Source organism: Pollicipes pollicipes, unplaced genomic scaffold, assembly GCF_011947565.3.
Source record: "Pollicipes pollicipes isolate AB1234 unplaced genomic scaffold, Ppol_2.1 Scaffold_5204;HRSCAF=6150_pilon_pilon_pilon, whole genome shotgun sequence".
NCBI lineage: Eukaryota > Metazoa > Arthropoda > Thecostraca > Pollicipedomorpha > Pollicipedidae > Pollicipes > Pollicipes pollicipes.
Window position 1 is genome coordinate 1 of NW_023596638.1, and position 20440 is coordinate 20440.

General features: G+C 59.2%; 1 protein-coding gene across 1 annotated transcript in view; it reads left to right on the plus strand.

Annotated features, from left to right (window-relative positions):
* Positions 1-7606: 7606 nt before the first annotated feature.
* LOC119101968 (titin) overlaps positions 7607-20440 on the plus strand; it is a gene marked incomplete at its 5' end in the record, with an annotated part of 32973 nt that continues 20139 nt past the window's right edge. Inside the window, 2 exons of the mRNA XM_037225375.1 lie at positions 7607-7648; positions 15029-15175. Coding sequence (XP_037081270.1) covers positions 7607-7648; positions 15029-15175 — 189 coding nt within the window. The remainder of the gene's footprint in view (positions 7649-15028; positions 15176-20440) is intronic.

Sequence of the window (20440 nt, forward strand, 5' to 3'; positions counted from 1 at the left end):
CCACACGGGGATTGGTACATCGCCTCTGAGACGTATCAATCCCGTACCCGCGCGAATGCAGCGCCAGAGGGCGGAGAGGCCCGGCGCTCCTGCGGCCCGTGACCGGTTCCTGGGTCTCCTCAGGAGGTGCAGAGGCTGCGGGGGTGAGCTGGGCGGACCCGAGCAGCCCGCCGCGGCGGGCCCACCGTCCGCCCCGGCCGCCGAGCAGCCAGCGACGCCGGCTGCAGTTCCGGTCAGTCTACCCCGCTGTCTCCCGCGGCCTAAGATTCGGGCCCGCTCCCCGGGCGGCACAGGCGCTGTCGGGCCCACTTGCTCTCCATTCTGGATGGTCCCACGCCGACCGGTCATGACGTCATGCTGAAACACCCCATCGTCATGGTCATAGGTCCGGACATGGCCAGATCAATACGACGGATTGCAGCGTATTGATCGGGCACAACAGGAACTATGACCACGAGCATTTCACCTTGCCCGGTGTCGTTCCACCCGGTACAGTCCACCCTTGCTGCTTCCTTTGTTCGCTCTGTTCGCCTTGCCAAGTCCGTGACCGAACCGGCATGAACCCGCTAAACTGCCGAGGCCCATGCTGGGCGTCCCGGCCCTGCACCGTGCGGCTGCTCGCACGCGCCCGCTGCCGACGCCAGGTCGTGCTGATGTAACCGGCCGGCGCCGCGTGCCGTCCCACCAGGCGACGTTCGGCGCCGGCCGTGTCCGTGGCTGTCCGGGAGGTGCACACCGGCGCCCCGCCGTCCGGCTCGTGCCGACGAGAACAGCGATTGATGTCTGGTTCTGATATGGGATGGAGCTCGGGTGATCGTGACCAGTGTGCGGGTCCGCCCAAGCGGTGGTCTGCCGGGTGTTGCTGCCGACGCTAGCAGTCGTGCCGCTCCACCAGCCGTCGTCTGCCACTGGCGGCCGCTGGTGGCTGTACTTCCGTACCGTAAGGAGGGTACACGGCGTGTCTGGGGCGTCGGAGTAGCGCTCCGGTGGCCGGGGCGGAGCAGGGTTGCCAGACGACCAGGCCCGCTGCTGCGTCAGACGTGTAGGCCCGCTCCGAGCAGGCCTCAGCTGCCGAAGCGGAGCAGGGTCGCCAGACGACCAGGCCCGCTGCTGTGTCAGCCTTGTAGGCCCGCTCCGAGCAGAGCCTCAGCTGGCCGAAGCGGAGCAGGGTCGCCAAGCCAGGCCCGCTGCTGCGTCAGCTTGTAGGCCCGCTCCGAGCAGCGCCTCAGCTGGCCGAAGCGGAGCAGGGTCGCCAGACGACCAGGCCCGCTGCTGTGTCAGCCTTGTAGGCCCGCTCCGAGCAGCGTCCCGGCTGGCCGGAGCGGAGCCAGCCGTGTGGGCCCGCCCCGAGCAGCGCCGTTCCAGCTGTGGGTGTTGGCGGCGGCGGCGGCGGGGCCAGAGGAGAGAGGGAAGGGTATCGTCTCTGCTGTCTGGCCGTCGGGACCGCCTGTCTGGTCGACTCTGCTGCGTCAGTACCATTAATCAGCTGGCCAGATACCGCTGTCGTCCGGCTGGAGCAGCTTATTGCACTGCGTTTAAGCGAGGCGAAGGCGAAGAAGGCCTGCTCGGTGTCTAGGGTGATGCGGTCGTGTAAGTAGGAGGCTGTGTTGAGGTTGGCCGCGGTATTGTGACCGGCTTGTGCAATGCCCTTAAAATCGTGCGGGACGAGATATCGGCAAGTAGAACCGACGCCTGCCGGTATCGGCAGGTAGAACCATTTGGCTCCAAAGAAGTACTCTGTCATCTCCATACTCTGCCATCTCCAGCTCTCTTCATCATCGCCAGTTCTTAGCCGTCGCGGGCGACAAACTAGTAGCTCCTCCTCCATCCTACCACGCCCCAATTATATTTTTGGACTTTACCACGATTGAAAGATGCTGAAGATGTTATTAAGATGCAAAAGCGTTATCAGAAAACATTTGCCTTACTGATTCATCTTGACATACGGAAGGCATTGGCAGATGTTGGGACGTCAAGAAGTGTCCTTGGGTCGTTTTGGATACTGCATGGGGTCAGCGAACTCGGAATGGCTTGGCTCGTAGATCAGGGACGGCGAGATCTGAGGGCAGTGGGTTGGAGGGGGGGGGGGGGGATTAGTCGGACCACCGCCTCGATCGTCCCCCTGCCGGAGCAGAGTACCAATAACCCTGCGCTAGTGCAGAGTCATCAGTCTGATGCTCACATGCCCCACCCCATCCTCCACCTTCTGAAGGGGATCGATTCACTGGCACTGCCTAGAATTTGGTTTTCATATCCGTCTGTTGGATGTACGCTCACAGTTGACCACCTGTGCGATGTGTCACCAATGTGCTTATTTGTACGTACTACTCACTTGTGCACATTTTATTGCTTTTGCCGTGTTTTTTAGTTCGTAGTAAAACCTTTTGCTATCCCATTGTTTTCACTGCAGTCAATTCATAATCTGATCAGGTCACAGCCGGCACACGTGCACGCGATGTCCGAAGTGTGGCATTGATGCTTTTTCCCGGCTGAAGGCGATCATGGCATTGGTCGCTGGTCTTCTGCAGATGTTTATCAGTCGAATCACCTTTTCACATACTTGCTGCAGACACACCTGGCACGCCATTGGATTAAGCCTTTATTAAAGTATACAGCGAGCAAGCCAAACTGTCGCTACGGTGAGCCATACCAGGAATTGCATCTGGCAAGATGTCTTTCTGCCGTGGAAATGATAGTTATTGCTCCCTTGCGATGACGACGATTGACTGCACGCGGTGGCCGAGAGATTGCTGCTAGCGCACAAAGCAGAGACTGAATCTGGCCTGTTGCCCCGATACTATGGAAACCATAGTTCAGTACTGTTGAATCGTTTTTATATGTGTTATACCATAATACATATTTCATACATATATATATATATATATATATATATATATATATATATATATATATATATATATACTTATTAATTATACTTCAATACTGGCGGTGCGCAGTGACGAAACTAAAAACTGGACCGCTGTTGCACCCAGCTTGGTGCTGGATGTTTGGCTCTGAAAGATTGCATCGCCCAGCACACGTTGTGCAACTGCACAGTCGTGTGGGGCGTGGTCTGGCTCCCAGCCGTGGTCGTGGGAGGGCCGACTGAAACCGCCCCATTAGCGTGACACATAATAACCGCCGGCGCGCGGACGGGCGCGGCCGACGACATCGCTGTCGGTTCCGGCGCGCGGCGGTATGCCGACTAGAGCTGCCGGTTTGGGCCCGCGCGCCCGCCGCCGGGCACCGGCTCAAAGCCTGGCAGAGGGTCGGGTGAGCTCTGCTGGCGGAGCTGGCGCCTTGGCCGGCGTTGGGAAACGAAATGCGCAGTTGTTTGTTTTTTCGGAGCGCAGAAGCCATTGCTGTTATCTCTGAAATATCAGTACCCGCTAACCGGCCAACGCCGCCGACAGGTTGACGCATTTTTCTGGGAAGCTGCGAAATGCGGCACTGTTTTCTCTGGCATTGACAGTGACACCGATTGTGTCAAAAAACGCTCGGAAAAACTGACGTTCGGAGGTAAATAGACGGTCAAGTTTTCTAGCCGCGTATGTAATGGCCAGGTTCAGTCAGGCAACAGGATCGCGATGTAAGAGGTACCCAGACGGCTTATTTGAAGAGGTCCGAATGCTCTTTTAGCAACGCTGTCATTAATGTTATTTTAGCTTTTGCATGTTTATGGTTGCGTTTCTCCGGGCTCGAAGTACATTGTAAGAATTTCCATCGGCCAGAGAAGTAGAAAATTAGATGGATATTGATCGCTTTTCGATAATCGCGCGCCATTAGTTTCTTCGGAGATCAGGTACGATGCTGTTGTGCCTTTCCTGGACGATGGGGTCCACAGTTCTGACAGAAGACACCGTTGCTGACCTCTGTAGGTCAGCAACTTTATAGAGTCTTGATGTCCTCTTTGGCCTGTGAACTAAGTTGTAACACAAGCGTTGGTTGCAATGCAGTATTCGTTGCCTTTGGTGGATTTATCATTATTCCGAGGAATGTATTTGTTTTGCTGCCGCATTTATGTATGACCGAAGTGAAAAAGAGCATCGTTCAGAACGGGCCTGCCAGAGCCAATCGAATTACGAATATCAGCTGGAAGGTTCGGAAGAATTTCATGATTGATTTTCCCTGGCTTCTTTCTGAGTTCAAACTGGCTTGAACAAGAAAGCACATGCCAATGTCACTACCCCCACCCCTTTGCAAATGTTGTTCTCCGTATGTGGGATATATTGCCGCCCACTAGGTTGATGACAGGAGCCAGCAAAATGGAAGTCGCCACGTGTTCCTGCCAGATGGCTTTTGACTGTCGCTGTCTGGCAATGCTGTTACTTCTCAGCAGCATTTCTCACAAGTTGCATCAATAGCGTTCACCAAGCATGTCACGCATAAGGTAATTCCTTCACGTGACCCTAGCCAACACTTCGAAAACATTCGTGCGTCCCAAAAATTCCTTCCATGCGTGTTTATCGCCGTCCCCGTGTTCCGGCCCAGCGACCAGGCGCCGGCCGGGCCGCGGCACGTGGTCGGACGCGCGGCGCCCTGGCGGCTCGTCCGGCGGCGGCCCCGCCTCCGCGGCCGCGCCGCCGCCCCCGGCCGCCGCCGCGCCGGTCAGGGTGCGTCCGGGCGCCCCAGCCAGTGTGGAGCGAGCGCCGCCGCCGTCAGCTCGCCCAGCGACCCCGTCCGTGTGCTGCGCCGAGCGGCCGTGGGTGCAGGTCTCGTGCGCGATCTGCTGGGTCGCCGCCCGGCAGCGGAGGAGGGTGCCAGAGCTGCGCCGCGCTGTGAGTCAGCTCGCTGGTGGTGCGGGCGGCGAGGCCACGATACGACGCGCTGAAGAGCTTATTGTGGTTGCAACTGCTGATTGGTCGTTTTTCTATGTCCCGGGATGATCACTGCTGACTCCATGTCGTGAGCCAGTTGCTACGAAAGTGCCATTCAGATATAAAAGTGTTAAATGGATGTCCAGGGTAGTCGGTTCATGCCATTCGATGGTCTCCAACGCCCTGCAGAGGATGTTTACAGCCATTCGCGAAGCGTAATCTTTACTATCATTGAGTGACTGGTTCTCTTGGATTGCGTCAGAGTTTATCTCTCAGCGGGCATGTTGTCTAGACGTGGACGTCTGGGGCGTATTTGTCTATTTGCGCGTGTCGTCGGGGACGTATTTGTCAGCTGCTATCCCTGAGCGAATCAGCCGTTTTCCATGATCCGACCGTGTGCCGTCCGCCAGTGGACTGGCTGCCGTTTGTGGGCCGGAGCGCAGTTGCCCAGTCCCGGGCGCACTCTCCGTGCTTCTGGGCAGACACCAGGGCAGGCGGAGCCTCGTCCGGCACCTCGGCTGGCGGCTGGGGTCTGCGGCGGGTATGTGGCCGCACCGCCCCGGGGCCGGAAGAAGGCGTCACTGATGATGTATCGGACCGATGACAAGCGTAATATTTCGCCCCAGGGGTTCGATAGAAGTAAACACTCGGAACGCCCTATTCTGTGATTAATGGCGTCAAATCGGAGATAACGCGGCGGAAACGGCCTGGAAGCGTGTCGCTGTCGTCGAACCTTTGGCGACATGTGGACTGTGAAGCGATCCTGCGAGCTCGTACTGTCCGGGCCCCCAGCCGAGGCGCCGGGCTGGGAGGCCATTCAATGTCCCATAGCGTCTAGATGAAGCCTTGCACTGGTCACTAGTCGTTTGATACTGGGCGCTCATCAGGCTTTAGTGCGGGTACTAAGCCCCAGATGCGGTTACTAAACCAGGGCCAACAGCTTCAGAAGGGCGCCACAGGCGGTCTTGCGAGCGTCCAAAAAGCAGGCAGCGAGAACGACTTACGATCCATTTTGAAGATGTAACGCCGTAGTGCTAACGTTAGATTTTACGTTAAGTTGGGACGGGGCTGCGCCTGCCTCCTCTCAGCTGTTCCAGGTTCATTGGCTGTTCATTCCAGTTAGCTGTTAGTGTAATATCATTTGTGAGTGATATCCAGTTGTTGCCACCATAACTAAACGCTCCACAGGATCGCGTTGCGATATTTTCAGCGTGTTGTTTCCGACTTTAACTTCACATCATGCACACGGAATCTTACTGTAATGCATAACACCAGGAATGCAGCTTCCTGTTCAATTAACGGGGTTCCCCCAACTTTGAATAAGAGTGGCCATGTTCGGAAAAAACAGTTATTTGACTATTTTAGGCGTAGGTTTGGTAACTTTCACGTTCCAGCTCCCAATTCATGTTGCAAAACACCGCCCCGCACAACACATGGTAGGCTACAGTGCGATCATATCTTAGAGACAGCACGCATTAAATGTACCTGGCCTTTTGCGTGCGAGTCGTTTAACCCACGGCCTCCAATTTATGCGCGCTGTTCATGGTAGCATCAGCATTGCGAACGCGTCCTCTCTTGCTGCGAGTGCGGTTATCCCCAGAACCCGCTCGCCGGATAACACATCTCTCCTGGTGCCAGGATTGCTGGCCACAATGTCTCGTGGTCGGATGGCAGATGCGTTTTCGGCTGTTGTTGGCCGGGCCTCCCAGCCCTTGGCAACGCCACGCTGGACCACTTGGGCCACTTGTGTGATGTATGTGAGCAGGCCAAATATAAGTCCAGTAACATGAGTGCTCGGGCACTTCCCATTTATTCGTAAATTCAATTTGTTCCTTTTTGGACCACGTCCCATGAGAGCCATTCGAAGTAAGAACACATTCGGCCTGGTGCTTGCGGCACATTACTTTTGGTTTAGTTTTATCTCCTTGATTCATCTCAACCACTTCGTTATATCTGCTCGACTCGGCGACTCCGCCAAACTCGACGGTTGCGGCTTGATTTCGGCAGGGTGCGACATGAATTCCTAATGCAACAGTTTTAATTTTGAATGATGGTGGAATCGATACCCCGACACGTTTGAATGGCGCATAGTTTGAGTGTAGTCAACTGTTTTGACTGGAATTATCGTTTAGTTGACGGAATAGAGGTGGTCGGTTCAACTGTGAATTCACAGCGGATGTCAAACCATTTCTTGCCTTGTTAGCCATTTTCTGAAATATATTTGATGTATCGATATTTGCACCCACAGTACGCTTTTCCAATTTGTTTCCACCGGAATGGAATCCATGGAATCAATTTTGCAAACCAACCGCTGCGTTGGAGGCGAAATCGAGATCGACTCAAAACGATGCCGCTGCGCTTTAGAACCGTTTATCAGTCACGTGACGTATTTCTCGGCCTCTTTTGTTGCCTCCCATGTAAGGCAGCTTTGGTACGGGTTCTTACTTTTTACAAGTTTTTCGTAACGTTAGTCGCTTTCGTTCCTTCTCCGACGGTTCCTACATTATGGATGGCCCTTTGAGCAACTTAGGAGTCAGTCCACAAATGAAGTCGGTATCGCGGCTTTGAAGCCTGCGATACCGAACGTGCTTCCGCAGACGTGGAACCGATCGCGGGCCTGCTTGCGCGTTTGAACTGCTCTTAGCTTATGATGTTGCCGAGCGGGACAACACAGCGCTTCCGTCCCCTGCGGCGGTGGCCACATGAGCCGCGGCACCGCCGCCGGCGTCTGTCACGTGATACGCCTGCGGCCTTATCGGCGCGCGCTGACCCGCCGCCTCCCGTTGCAGACCGGCGTCAGCGACGAGCCGCCTGCCGCCGCCGCCGTCAAGGTCAGTGAAGGTCACCGCCGGGCGTGCCGGCCGTGCGATCTGTGGTGCAGTGGGTGGGCGGTGGAGCGGACGTCGGCTTTGCTGAGGATTATAGGCAGAGGCTCTTGGGAGCTGTCGATGTTCGAGAATGGACGGAGGAATTGAGTTACTTGGTGGGGTACCCGGAGGACGTTACTTTTAAATACATTTGCGTCACTGGCTGTGCTCCCGCAAGGATGTGATTTCACGAAACAAGTTTGGGGGGGGGGGAGGGGACAGTGGAAAGCAGGTTGAACAAATGCGTGAAATACATGAAGAAAGGTTTTCTGTCGAGATCTTCAAGGTTGAGCGGGGGGAGGGGTACTGAAGCGCCCGCTCTGCAGCTGAATAATAAACTACACCCTGATCTTTCGATTCATGATAGCGAGTGATTTTAAGTCAACAGATGGTCTTCTCGTCTCCCACGTAGCCCACGTTGAGGCGCAACTTTGCAGAAGTGCCGTGTTATAAGGAAAAGGCACAAAAGTTATCACGGGATCCAAACGTAGATGCAATAGCTTTCCACTGTGATGTTAACCCAAAGAGGTTCTGCCCACTGGACCTCCTTCCTGTGAGATTGGTACCACCAGTCCGCTGGCGGCCCCTCGATACCAACAGACTGGTTGCCTGGGGACACTACGTCATCTCAGCTTTGTCTCGTAAGGAAAGCTGCACATTCAACTTATCACAAACATGTCGGGGCATCTTCGGTTCGGCTGAGTCTCAGAATCGGTGTTTGTTTATTGCACCACGATAACAAACGTGATCGAACGGAACTAGCAGTAGCGTAGCGTTTGTCGGCCGTCGCGCTAAGTCAGTGTATTGAATGCTGCCAAAAGGTAACCGGAGTAAGCGGATATTCAACATTGCAGCTGTTCCTGACCCAATGAGGCGAGATTTCGCAATCACATCCAGCATGCAGAACCTTGTTTGCGTTAAGACTGCACATAGTACAGAGGCCGTTATACAGGCGCCCCTCCACTGGCGGCCCCTGCGGGCACGCCTTGGTCGTGTGTCGGAGAAGCGGTGGCGATGGGAGCAGTGAGCGCTTAAAGGTTTCGAACTCACCGTCTCACTCGCCGTCTCGTTGTGAGTCGCTGTGAGAGGGCGTCATTACCGGTGAGACTCGGCCGTCTGTTTACCGCGGTCCGTCGGTTCCGCTGGCTCGCCGCCCGCCCTCCTCCCCTTACCCACCGAGGCGTCGGTCCCGGCCCCGTCCGTCAGACCGAGAGGAGGCTATTTCGTAACGACCGCGTGACTATTTCGACGCGTCGCGACACCGGCAGCCGGCCGGGCAGGCTCGGTCGCCAGTCCGACCGAACGGTGACCGACGGAGGCGGGGCGCGTGGGTGCGGTGTGTGTGCGTGCGTGGTGTGTGTGGAGGGGCTGAGAGTGCCACTGACTTTCGCCGGCCTTGGACATGGATGCGGTAGGTGGGATCGGTCAATTTGCTTGCGGGTGAGGCGGGCCGCGCGCGCCTCCTTTGTTTGCACGACTGACTGGCTGAGCGGCTATCTTTGATTTGTTTCTTGGAAGCACTCGCCAAAGACTCGACTCATGGCTCGCCAGAAACTCGACTCATGGCTCGTCGCATGACTCGAGTTATGACGCGTCATTGTCACCAATTCGGCAAGCGCGGCTCATTCGTCGGTCTGCGCCTTACTTTATTCTTTTTATTGAGTCATGAGGCAAAGGCACTGCCTTGTGAAAACCTTAGCCGTGGGATGGCAAATTTTGCCTGCCAGCGAGCTTACACTCATTATCATGATTTCAAAGTGTCTAAAAAGGGGATTAGTTGGTCATAACCGGAGATACGGCGTTAAGATTACACGGTCATAAGCTCCACTTGACGATATAGAGCTTCACGTGGGCTCAAAACTCGCGTGCCCTGAGCAGCGATACGTTAAAATGCAGGGCGGATACTGATTGACGGTTCGAATGTAGGTGAATGGGGGGGGGGGGGGGGAGGGTCCCAGGATAGCCGGCTAGAATATCGGGGGGCGTGGGGCGTAAGGTCAGTAAAACGCTTCCACGTAGAGATTGTTGTGTCTTTTCCCTAGCGGCCAATAGGCACTCCAGGCTTGATTCAACCTTAAGTGTGGCGAAGCCGTGCTCGTCAGTGGGATGCCGGGTGCCGCCGCCCAGCCTTCCACGGCCCTTCAAACCCGCAGGTCGAGCCCCAGCGACCGCTTCGTGTCCCCGCCGTCCCTCCCCGCTCAAAAGGCGACCTCGGACGTCTAGTGAGGGCGCCATGGCCGGCCGGAGACTCGCGGCCCGGAGCCGGTTCAGGCCCTGCCGGCGCGCCACCCCGAGCCGGCCCGCGCACGTGGTGCCGGCCCGATGCGGGTCAAGGTCCCGCCGGAGGCGCCGTGACCCGGCTGAACTCACCCTCCCACCGATGGAGGCCATCGGTACACGCCTCCAGGGCTGGTACGTCGCGGCTGGCCCTCCCAGTGATGGGCGTCGGCGAGTGCGACGCGAAGCGGACCGTGGCGGTGGGCGCTGCTGGTCCCCTTCTCTCTTTCTCTCTCTCCCTCCCTGCCGCCACTCGCTCGTATTATCTCCCGCCATGGAGGCGGCCGCGGCTGCCTGTGGCTCCCAGACTCCGTCTCTGACAGCGGTGAGAGCGGGTCGACGATCGGCCCTGGCCCGGCGTCCCATCCGACATCTGGCGGGAGCGGCGCGCCGGCCGGCCGGGTGGAGCCCAGCGAGCGAGCAGGCGGGAGCAGCGCTGCGCGTCGGCGGCGTCGGCAGTGTGATGCCGTCAGTGTGCGCACGAGGATCGCATGCCTCATGCCGCAGATTGTGAGTGATGGGGCTGTTTGCAGCGTAGTTATGCAGTAATGGAAATAATCAGATTGAAGCGATCAGCTGATGACCCCATTAGCTGGTGACTCATCAGCTGGTGTTTCGGGGCTCGCCGTGTTATCGCAATTCGGTTACAGCGGATTGCCTCACCAACTGCTTTCATCCGTTGCACTGAACTCAGTGGCCTGTCTCGGCACACGGGGTGTGCAAGGTCCGACTGTCGCCTCTTCCCCGCGATAGCTATGGCAGAGTGGGAGTGGCGGCTGTTTATTTGCGCGATGCGGGAGATACACCATATCGCTGCTAAGCCTCCGCCCAGATCGCTCGATTGCAACTTCCCTGATATGAATGGCAAAGATACTGGCATTCGACATGCTCCAATGGGTAAGGACCATCCTTCGTGAGTGGGGATGTAACTGCGCAGTTTTGGTGATCTTTGAAGCCACTCAGCACTTTAACAACACCAAGTGCTTCTCTTTGAAACGTTGCATCCTGGAGGGGAAATTCCGGTCCTCAAGATCGCAATAATTATGATCCCCATATCATTTGTGTAAGCCTCGAAGACTGAATCAGACCTGCACCTAATCTGTGGAGGCATCTGCGGGGAGGCTGACACTTTCCGAATCACGAGCTGGTGACGCGTGCTGATGTGCAGCTCTGCTGTGGTCTCCAGCCTCTTCGCCGCAGTACCAGCTGGTCGAAACGCCAGCGACGTCCCAGCCCTGGCGGCGTCCCCGCCTGTGCCACGCGTCGCCCTGCTCCGGGCCGTGCTGCCGGCCGGCGGGCGCCCATGGCCGCCCTTGCCCAGCGGTCGCGGCGGACCGCGCCGGCACGGGTCCCCGCCCCTGGCGCTGCCGCCGCCCTCTCAAGGTCGGGCACGGCTCCACCGCTCGCCGCTCGGCGGGGCCCAGCTGGGTCGTCCATGTGAGCAGACGCCCCCGCCGCGCGCGGGCGCCTCGGAGGCCGTGGTCAGGGGCCTGCCAGCGGTCTGCCAGTGGTCGGCTAGTGGCCGGTCAGGGGTCGGTCAGGGGTCGGTCAGGGGTCGAAAGGTCTGCCAGATGTCGGCCAGGGGTCGGCCAAGGGTTGGCTAAGGGTCAGTCAAGGATCGGTCAAGGGTCGGCCAGGGGTCGGCCAGAGGTCGGTCAGGTGTCGAAGGGTCTGCCAGCGGTCAGCCAGGGGTCGGCCAGGGGTCGGTCAAGGGTCGGCCAGGGGTCGGCCATTGGTCGGTCAGGGGTCGGTCAGGGGTCGGCCAGGGGTCGGTCAGGGGTCGGTCAGGGGTCGGCCAGTGATCGGCCAGGGGTCGGCCAGTGATCGGCCGCTGCAGTCAGGTGGCGGCTGGGGCAGGTGGCCGGCGGCCGGCGGCCGCGGTCTGCGGGGCGGGCTCGATTGACACGTCCTGACCGCCGGCCCCTGTAGTTCAGCCACCCGGCTTCCGCAGTGTGGCGGTTGATCCGGGGCTTGGCTGACGGGCAGCCGCCCTGCGGCAGGTGTTTCGTCAGACCGTTCATTGAATATTTTCCCCCAGTTCGTCGCTCCTATCGCCTGATCAGGGGCAAAACCAATCTGAAGAGCTCAAGAGTCAATTTTGTCGTCTTGAGCCGACGGTCTTCACGGTCGTACTTCACTTACGGGGCGTTATAGGGTGCAGGGTGTCAGACGTTTTACCCAGACAATGACACGAATAAAGATGAGAAGCATTTACGGAAGTAACAGTCTGGTCTCCTTGAAATTCGACCCGCTGGTTGCAGGGAAATTAAAGTATTGCTCCGAGCAGGTCTGTGAGTCAGTTTAAACACTCAGTCATCCCAGCATATAGTATCACTCAAGGTTGATCTCAGCTATGAATGTGTTCCGGTAGCATGACTTGCAACGTTTTGAGGCATGAAGAACGCCCAGTTTTATGTTGTTCCGCTGCCGCCTACATCGCACCAAAGATGACGAATGTGCTGAAGTATGCAATCTTCCTCCGGACCACCCAAGACTCCTTCTGAATCCAGGTCCTCTCGATCGACGAAGTCGAATTTAACACTGTTGCGCGAAATCCTAGGCAGGCCTTTACATCTCATTGACGTTAAAGTGACAATATTTTTATTTTCGAGGACAGAGTTCTATTTCGACGACAGATTTCTGTTTTCGCACTTAAACATCACTGATATAGCCATGAGGCATCATCTGTGTTGGTAAGTACTGGAACACACCTCAAAAATATTTCTATATCCGCTAGATTTCGCAGAGTTCGTCGATAACATTTGTCAGGTCTTTTCCGTCCCTTTTCTTGTTTTGCCGTCGCTCCGTGTTTCGTGCCCCATCTCCCCTACCATATGCAGCGCGGCGTGCGGGCCCCGTTCCTTATGATCTTCGGAATATCTCCCCGATATGACCATACCGTCAGACGGTGATACCAGGTGGCAATCAGCACCGGCTTTTAACAGTGAACGGATCAACACTTATGGGGCGGCTTACCGGAGCTTATCTAGTTCGACAGAACGGATGCACTGCTTAGTCTGCCTTGTTGACCAAAGCTGACATCAGTGCCAGCGGAAAAAGTGCACAAGCGTGACTGTGTCGGCGTGCTAGCTCGATGATGAAATCTCTGTCGCCTGTTTGGCTGTCAATCGGCAAATCCTCGGGGCTTATGAGGTGTTTGGGCTCAATTCCAAGGAAGCCTGGCTTGTAACAGCATCGCCTGACTTGCACGATCAACCACCTATGGATGGACGAAGTATCTGGTGGAAGGGCTAATAGATAAATTAGTTATGGTTCTTAGTTTGGACAATTATTTTGGAAAGCGTAAGGCAGACTTCATATTTTCTTCATGTCCATCCAAAAGCGAGTCGGGAGAATCATGTGAGCATATGATGGGGCTCCGTTCCTCATCACGATATGTTCATAGCATGGCTCATCCGCTGCGATGGAAACACGGCGTTCAATGGATGTCCGCGTCTCGCTTTGGCTCAGTCCCCAGCGCCTCTTGTGGGACAGGAGAACTTTTGGGGTGCTTTTTGGCCCACGAGGCAGCCACCTCCCGTCCTGTTTCGCCGTAAGGCTGTTCTCACATTTTAAGAGAGTTTCTCAAAACATTTTTGTTGAATTGAACTGCGCAGTTAAGCCTGAATAAAAAAAAACATGGGCGTCCAATGACCGAGTGGTTAGCAACTTCGACTATCACGTGGGAATGGCCAGGTTTGAGTCCCGGTAGAGCCATAGACTTGAACGCTGATATGACCTCTCTGGTGACTGGCGCTCCATGAAAGGGTGTCAGACGACGTGCGTCGTGTTCCTTTTTTAATTGAGCTCGGGCCACGCCGCAAAAATCGCAATTCCACCGCGCTAGCCGTCTCCTTCGCCCGATGTCGGACCTTCCGTGACCTTGACACAGCAGCCGGCGAGGGCGGACCTCGACCCGAACCGTCTCCCCTCCCCCCAGGATCTGTTTTCCCCGTCTTCTTCCGTGGCTGTCGGTGTTCGAGACTGTTTGGACGCGCTAGCCCCGGCACGCGGCGCCTTCTGTGTCCCGTGCGGACCCGTGGCACTGGCCGCCGTCCGCCAGGGAGCGGGGTCCGAAGGCCGTCCAGCCAGGCCGGCACGCTCCTATCAGATATGCCCGGTCGTGCCGGCCAGGCGTGCCCCGTCCCTGTTTACGGCCCGTGTGCGGCCTGTCAGTGCTGCAGACGGCGCCTCACAATGCCGGCCGGCGGCCAGACGGCGAAGCGGGCATGGCGGCGTCAGGTGTCCGAGCGCGCGGCTGTGTAGCCGGCCGGGCGGCAGCGGCAGGCTCGGGTCAACAGTGCAGCTTCGATACCACTCTGAACGTTGTTTTGTGTTGAAAAACTCTCTTGAGTATCATGGGTGCAGGTGTTGTGCTTCGAGAAAGCTCGCTGCAAATATGGTCCATACTCCAGGTACCCAACTGCCGAAGCCGGTTTGGCGCAAAAATCTCAAAGGCGGGAAGTGTTCGTCCCCCCCCCCCTCCCCTTTGGTGTACGTATGGTATGCACCCTCAGCTGCCGGCCATGCAGTGCTGTGGCAGTGCGCCGGTGGGTTTGGCGAACTCCGGTCTGTTTGTTCGATAGCTGTGTGAGACGGGTATCAAAGCGTTGCCATCGGCGGTCGCCGCCTGCTGCTGCCAAGTGTCACAGCTCACCGGGGCTGTTGATAGGCGCCTGTAACGGTTGTGGACGTGCACCTCCCGGCCTCCCGCGGCGCCTGCTGTGATGCCGTCCGTGAAATATTTACACAACTCCGCCAGACGGGATGTCGGGCGTTTTTAAACCAAATAAACAGTTTTCCTGTCTACCTGAACGTAACATGAGCCAGCTGAGTGAATCGGAGCTGGACGTGAAGCGTGTTGGTTACATCTTTGACATCCTGTCATATCGTTGTTCTAGTTGGCGATGACAGCTGAGTGATGTTTGCGGTTTTTGTTTGCGGTTTTGTTGTGCGGCATATACGTACATGCGGTGGTATGTATCTTTTCGGCACGCGAAGCGTGAACTGTTATGTCCTGTATGCTAGTCTCATGGCTGACTCAGCACGCGGCCTGACCTGTTTCAGACTCAGGACATTGAGAAGTCTGTGAATGAGTTGGAGGCGTCTGCCTCGCAGCTCGCCGAAAGCCCTGAACGTGACAGTCTGCTGGTGGATGTGACCGATCTGCGACACCGCCTGACTGACCTTCGAGGTCACTACAGGCCACAACAGGTCAGTCCGGTCATGCCGGGCATGGCCGACATGGAGCAGCACTCCGGTGTCGTTTATGTCATCCGGGCCATTCTGGCGATGGTTGATATCGCCGACATGAAATAGCGTCTACCAGGTGCGGCAGGGTACGACAGACCGGTGAGAGAATACTTACATTCATAGCTTAAGCCAATACCGAAGCCTTGGGATCACTACGGTCAGGCGCAGGATGCAATGCGTCATTTATGGCATGCCTGCCGGAGACAACGAACATGGGTACGTTGCTATGGGTACGCCAGGGGACCTTTGGGCTCGGACTGGCTTGCGGGGGCAGACCGAAGAACCCAGGGGACCTCAGGTTTCGGACTGGTGGCGCGGCAGGCGTGCTGGACCCAGGGGACCCAGGGGACCTCTGGGTGCTCGGACCGTTGGGCACGGCAGGCGCGCGAGGACCGAGGACCCGGGGGACCTCAGGTTCCGGGGCTGCCGTTGCTGACTCGACCAAGCTGCGGACCTGTCAGTTCTGTCAGCGCCGCCAGTACAGTTCGGCCAGTCCGGCTACTAAGTCACCTCGCAGCGCTGGCGAGAACGGCATCCGTAGTGCGGCGGCCACGGCCATATTTGCCAGGCGGCGGCTTCGGCGTTCGCACCTTATTCGGAGCCGGCCGGAGTGGTCGGCGCTGCACGTGTCGCGCCGTGTAGACTCGGCGGGGCCGCAGCGGGCCGCGGCGGGCCGTTGTGGTCTGCACGGCCGGCGACCCGGGCCGGGCCCGGCCCCGGCACGCCTGGCCGGGGTGCCGCGGCTCACCGGCACGGCCGACCCCGGCCGGTAATCGCCGTGCATGTGCTCGGTCATCACGTCTGACCTGGCGCCAGAGGTGCCCCGTTCTCACGAACGGGTACGATAGGCGCTCGGGGCCTGAGCGCTGGCCCGGTGCGCCCAGGGGACCTTTGGACTTCGGCTGTGGAGTGCGGCAGGCGCACTGGACCTGAGGACCCGGGGGACCTCAGGTTCCAGGGCTGCCGTTGCTGACTCGGCTCAGCTGCGGGGCTCTGACACCCACGCCGGTGCCGTGTCTGCCGCGACGAGCGCAGTCGGCGCGCCTCCTGCTGTGATGGCCGCGTCGGACGGCGAGCGCCAGTGAGACCGTCGAGCAGCTCCGCGATCAGCAGCGGTCCGCGCGCCCCGGGCTGTGGGTGCCGGTCCAGCGGGCCCCCTCGTCCGCAGGCTGGCGAAGGTCAGCTGACGCCGGCAAGGTCACTGCAGGCCGGTCGGCCGACGGGCGGGTGATGCGGTCCGGGCGGCCGGCGAGCCTCCTGACCAGCGGCGACAGCCGGGCAACCGAAAGCTGACCGGGCATCGGTCAGCAGCCGCCAGCTGACCCGGCGCCGGTCAGCATCCGCCAGCTCGGTCAGCAGCGGTCAGCTGACCCGGCACCGGTCAGCAGCCGGCCGGGTCTGGCAGGCTGAACAGATAACAACAGGTGCAGCAGCCGACAAGTTGTCCGTCACCATCCCAGCTGGGACAGTAGTTAGGGCGTAACTCCAGCCGCCAGGGATTGTCGAGGATTCCCAGGGAACGGTCGGAAGGCTGTCGGAGCTTCAGTCTCCGCTGTGTTCGCGGGGACGCTGGTCCGCGGAGTTCACCGGCTCTACTGCCGAACAGCACGGCCTCTCCGCTCCCTCAGCGGGCAGACTCGGTCTGTAACAAGCCAACAGACCTGGCTATGTGCAGATGGCGTGCGGCTGGGGACCGTCGCCGGTGTTGCCGCGGTGTGCCGATGTGAGCGGCGATCGGCCCCAAGCCCGGGATGTCGGCGGCCGGTGTGCGGGCGAGAGCGCGCGGCGCCCGCCCTCGTCGCCCGTCGGCTGACATTGGCTCACCTTGGCCGGCGCTCCGTCGCCGCACGCCGCGCCGCGCTGGGAGCACAGGCCTGCATGGCAATGAGAGGCCCAGGACGTGCCTCCGTGCTCTGAAATGCCTGCTTCGCAGAATATGCTTTGCATGTTCGAGCCTGTTCAGTAGCATCATCCAAGTTTCTGCGATGGCAAACTGATAGGTCAGGTGGTGAATCTTTTGAACACAGGAAGTGTCTTCTCGCAGCCCATCAGCTGAAATGTCCGAGGGAAATTAATGACATCACTTTTTAGACTGCAAGTACGGCACTGCGCGGACGCAAATGCAGAAATCCTTTATTGGTGGTCACGATATATGACTGACAGTCGTGCTGGCAGCCGGGCTGCCGTGGCTCTCAGGGTCAGGGTCAGGGACGCCGGTCGATACGTGCCGCCGCGCTCGCCAGCCGGCCGGCCGGCAGCCGGTCCCGCGCCACGTGTGCGTCCTGTCCCGTGCAGCCCGACACCCACGGACCCTCGTCCGGTGACGTCATATCGGTCAGAGGGTCAGCGCGCGGCGACGCGGACCTGGCCAGGAAATGCGGCACACAGGCGGACGGCGGACCATGAACGGCAGCGGCGCCCAGCTTCGGCCGCTCGCCGCCAGGGCGGCGCCACCGTCGGGCTTTGGTCTCACCGGACCGTCGGCCGTTTTGCTGCCGGCGAGGACGAGGCGCCGGGCGGTGCCAGGCCCGCGGCGTCGGCTGGCGCCGGGCCAGAGCAGCGACGCCGTCACCCCGCCGACGTTCCGGCTCCTCTCCCCCCCCCCCCCCCGTTGCCGCCGCCACCGCCGGCTCAGCGTTGATCGGTGTGGGAGTGGAAGAACGTCTGCAATGCGAGCTTGGGAATGCGCTCACTGCTCCCGGTGTTCCCTCGTATTCTGCAGAGATCACCTGATGGCCTTTGGCCAGCCTCTAAGGTCGACGTCTGGTTCTGAAGGCCGTTTTCGCTCTGGCTGATGCATTCATGCAGAGACGGAAGAGGGCTGAATAAGCAGGATGTTTTAGCGTTTAGCAAAACTCGCTTCAGTGCCAATCCGCGCTACGTCATTCAGCAAAGCCGCTCCGCGCAACGCAGTGAAGCGATTATAGAACTTTCTGGAGGGGTTCGGGGAGGCATTAGGCTGTCTAGTTGGATGTTAATTCATGCCGTGAATTTCGGTAGACCGTTTACGTGCTGAGTTTGTGTGAAGGTTAGGAAGGTATCTGCCCGCCCCCCCCCCCCCCCTCACCAATGCGAAAGCTCCAGTGTTGAGCAAATGTTATTAAACGTTTAAAATACAAGGTTTTTGCCGCCCTTCCCTTTCTGCCTTTGAGTCTATGGCCTGTGGGCATGACCTTCGGCCTCTGCTCTCGTATCCGTTATACGCACCATTCGTTGTCGGTACGTAATGCATGCAGGTCAGGAGACATCACGACCGTCTGGTCCTGTCTGTCCAAGCTGGACCAGCCCAGGTGAACGACCTTGTCGTCTGTCCCAGCAAGAGGTGATGCCATATACTGGCGCAGTCACCTGGGCGGCCTCATTCATTAGAGCGGCCGCGCGATCAGCTGATGGCCGCTGGGCTGTGACGGGGCGCTCCCTCCCCCCCCCCCCCCCCTCAAGCGTCGATCACGCGTGCCCGGGTGTATGGCTCTAGGGGCGTCTCCGCGCAGTCCACGCATTCAGATGTTGGTTCCTTTCGCGGCCCTTCGGTGTCTGCCTGGTCGCTCTGCGGCGGCTCGTCGCGATCGCTCTGGCCTCGCCTCGCGTGACGGCTCGCCGGGCTGTCCGAGCGCGCCGCGTGACCGGCGCGGCCCGCCAGGCCGTCTGGCGGGCCGCCGCCGCCGCCGCCGCCGCCGCCGCCGCCGCGCCGCCGCTGTGCGGCCCGGCCCGGCCCGGCGCCGGCGCAGCCACGTGAGGCGGCATGACTGGGCGCGCGGCATCGCCCAAGGTCCCGGCCGGCGCCGGGTGATTGAACGGATTGGCCGCCGGCCGGGGGATGGACCAGTGGTTTTGTTTGGCCCGCCGCTGCTTCCGCAGCCGCCGGCTGCGAAGGTCGCGGCGCCGGCACGACCGTGGCGACCACGTGCCCACGTGGCTTTGCCGGCCGTCTCCTCACCCGGCAGCGCATATGTGAGGTGGCGGGCGAGCACACGGGGCGCGCGGAATCTGGAACTCCGCGTGAGAGGTTCCCCCAGGAGCGTGCCTTCGGGCCTCGTGGGGCACTGACTCGGACTTCTCGGAGTCGTGGTGAGTCAGCGGGAGCAGGCGGTGCTGACTCAGTGAGCCCTGCACGTGACCGGGTCCAGATCTGACCGGTGACTCGGCAGCGGCTGCCGGTGGGCCTTCGCCCGGCGGCCCGGCGTCCGCCGCCGCCTGTGCCGCTCTCAGAAGTGGGCCTTTCGGTGCCGTCGGCGAGGTTTTTGTCCGTCGAAGCAGACGCAGATTCAGGCGGTGATAGTCGGACGGTCCGGTTACTAGGTCAGCCCCGCCAGGGTGAAGGGAGGCCCTCCATGGGAGAGGGCTGGCTCACTCCAGGCGGTCCCACCACGGAGCGAGAGCGTCATGAGCTTCACTTCATTTGAGCTCGTACTTGTGGCAGGATTAGCGCACCGTAGCGCTGGTCATCTGACCAGACCTCGTGACAGGCTGGTCACGTAACCAGCTGGGCTCTGGCCAGACCACGTGACAGGCGGGTCACCTGACCATCTGGGCCCTGGCCAGACCAGATGACAGGCTGGTCACGTGACCGATCAGGCCCCGACTAGACCAGGCGACAGGCTGGTCACCTGACCACTTGGGCTCTGGCAGGACCAGAGGACAGGCTGCCAGTCGGACGCCGCCGAACGATAGACTTCTGGCCACGAGCCATTCCCGGGATATGTCGCGCGAGTCACAAGCCTGGGCTGATCTATTCATTGGATTCAGTATTATTTTGGAATTGCAGGAGTTCATTTCAGTAAGCACTCCTGCGTTTGATCTCAGCGGATGGTCCTATGGCTTTTGCAGCGAGTGGGACTTTTTTGACCTCGGTGAGTGTCCTTGTAGCTAACCCCAGTCAGTGTGGTTCCCTGTCTGACCTCAGTCAGTGGTGCTGTCTCTGACCCCAGCGACGCGTCCGTCCACGGCCGCAGCTCGGCAGCTGCAACAGCGGCCTGTCAGCTGCTGACATGTTGGCGTCGCCTTTGGTCGCCGGACGTAGCTGCGAGCCAAGCCAAACACGGCGCTGGCACGTCTCCCGCGGCGCCGGCGCGTCCCCCGTCATCTGTCGGCCGGAACGACAGCGCGTCCCCCGTCATCCGTCGGGGTGCGTCCCCCGTCATCTGTCGGGGCGCGTCCCCCGTCATCTGTCGGCCGGGACGACGGCGTGTCCTCCGTCATCTGTCGGCCGGGGCGGTGGCGTGTCCC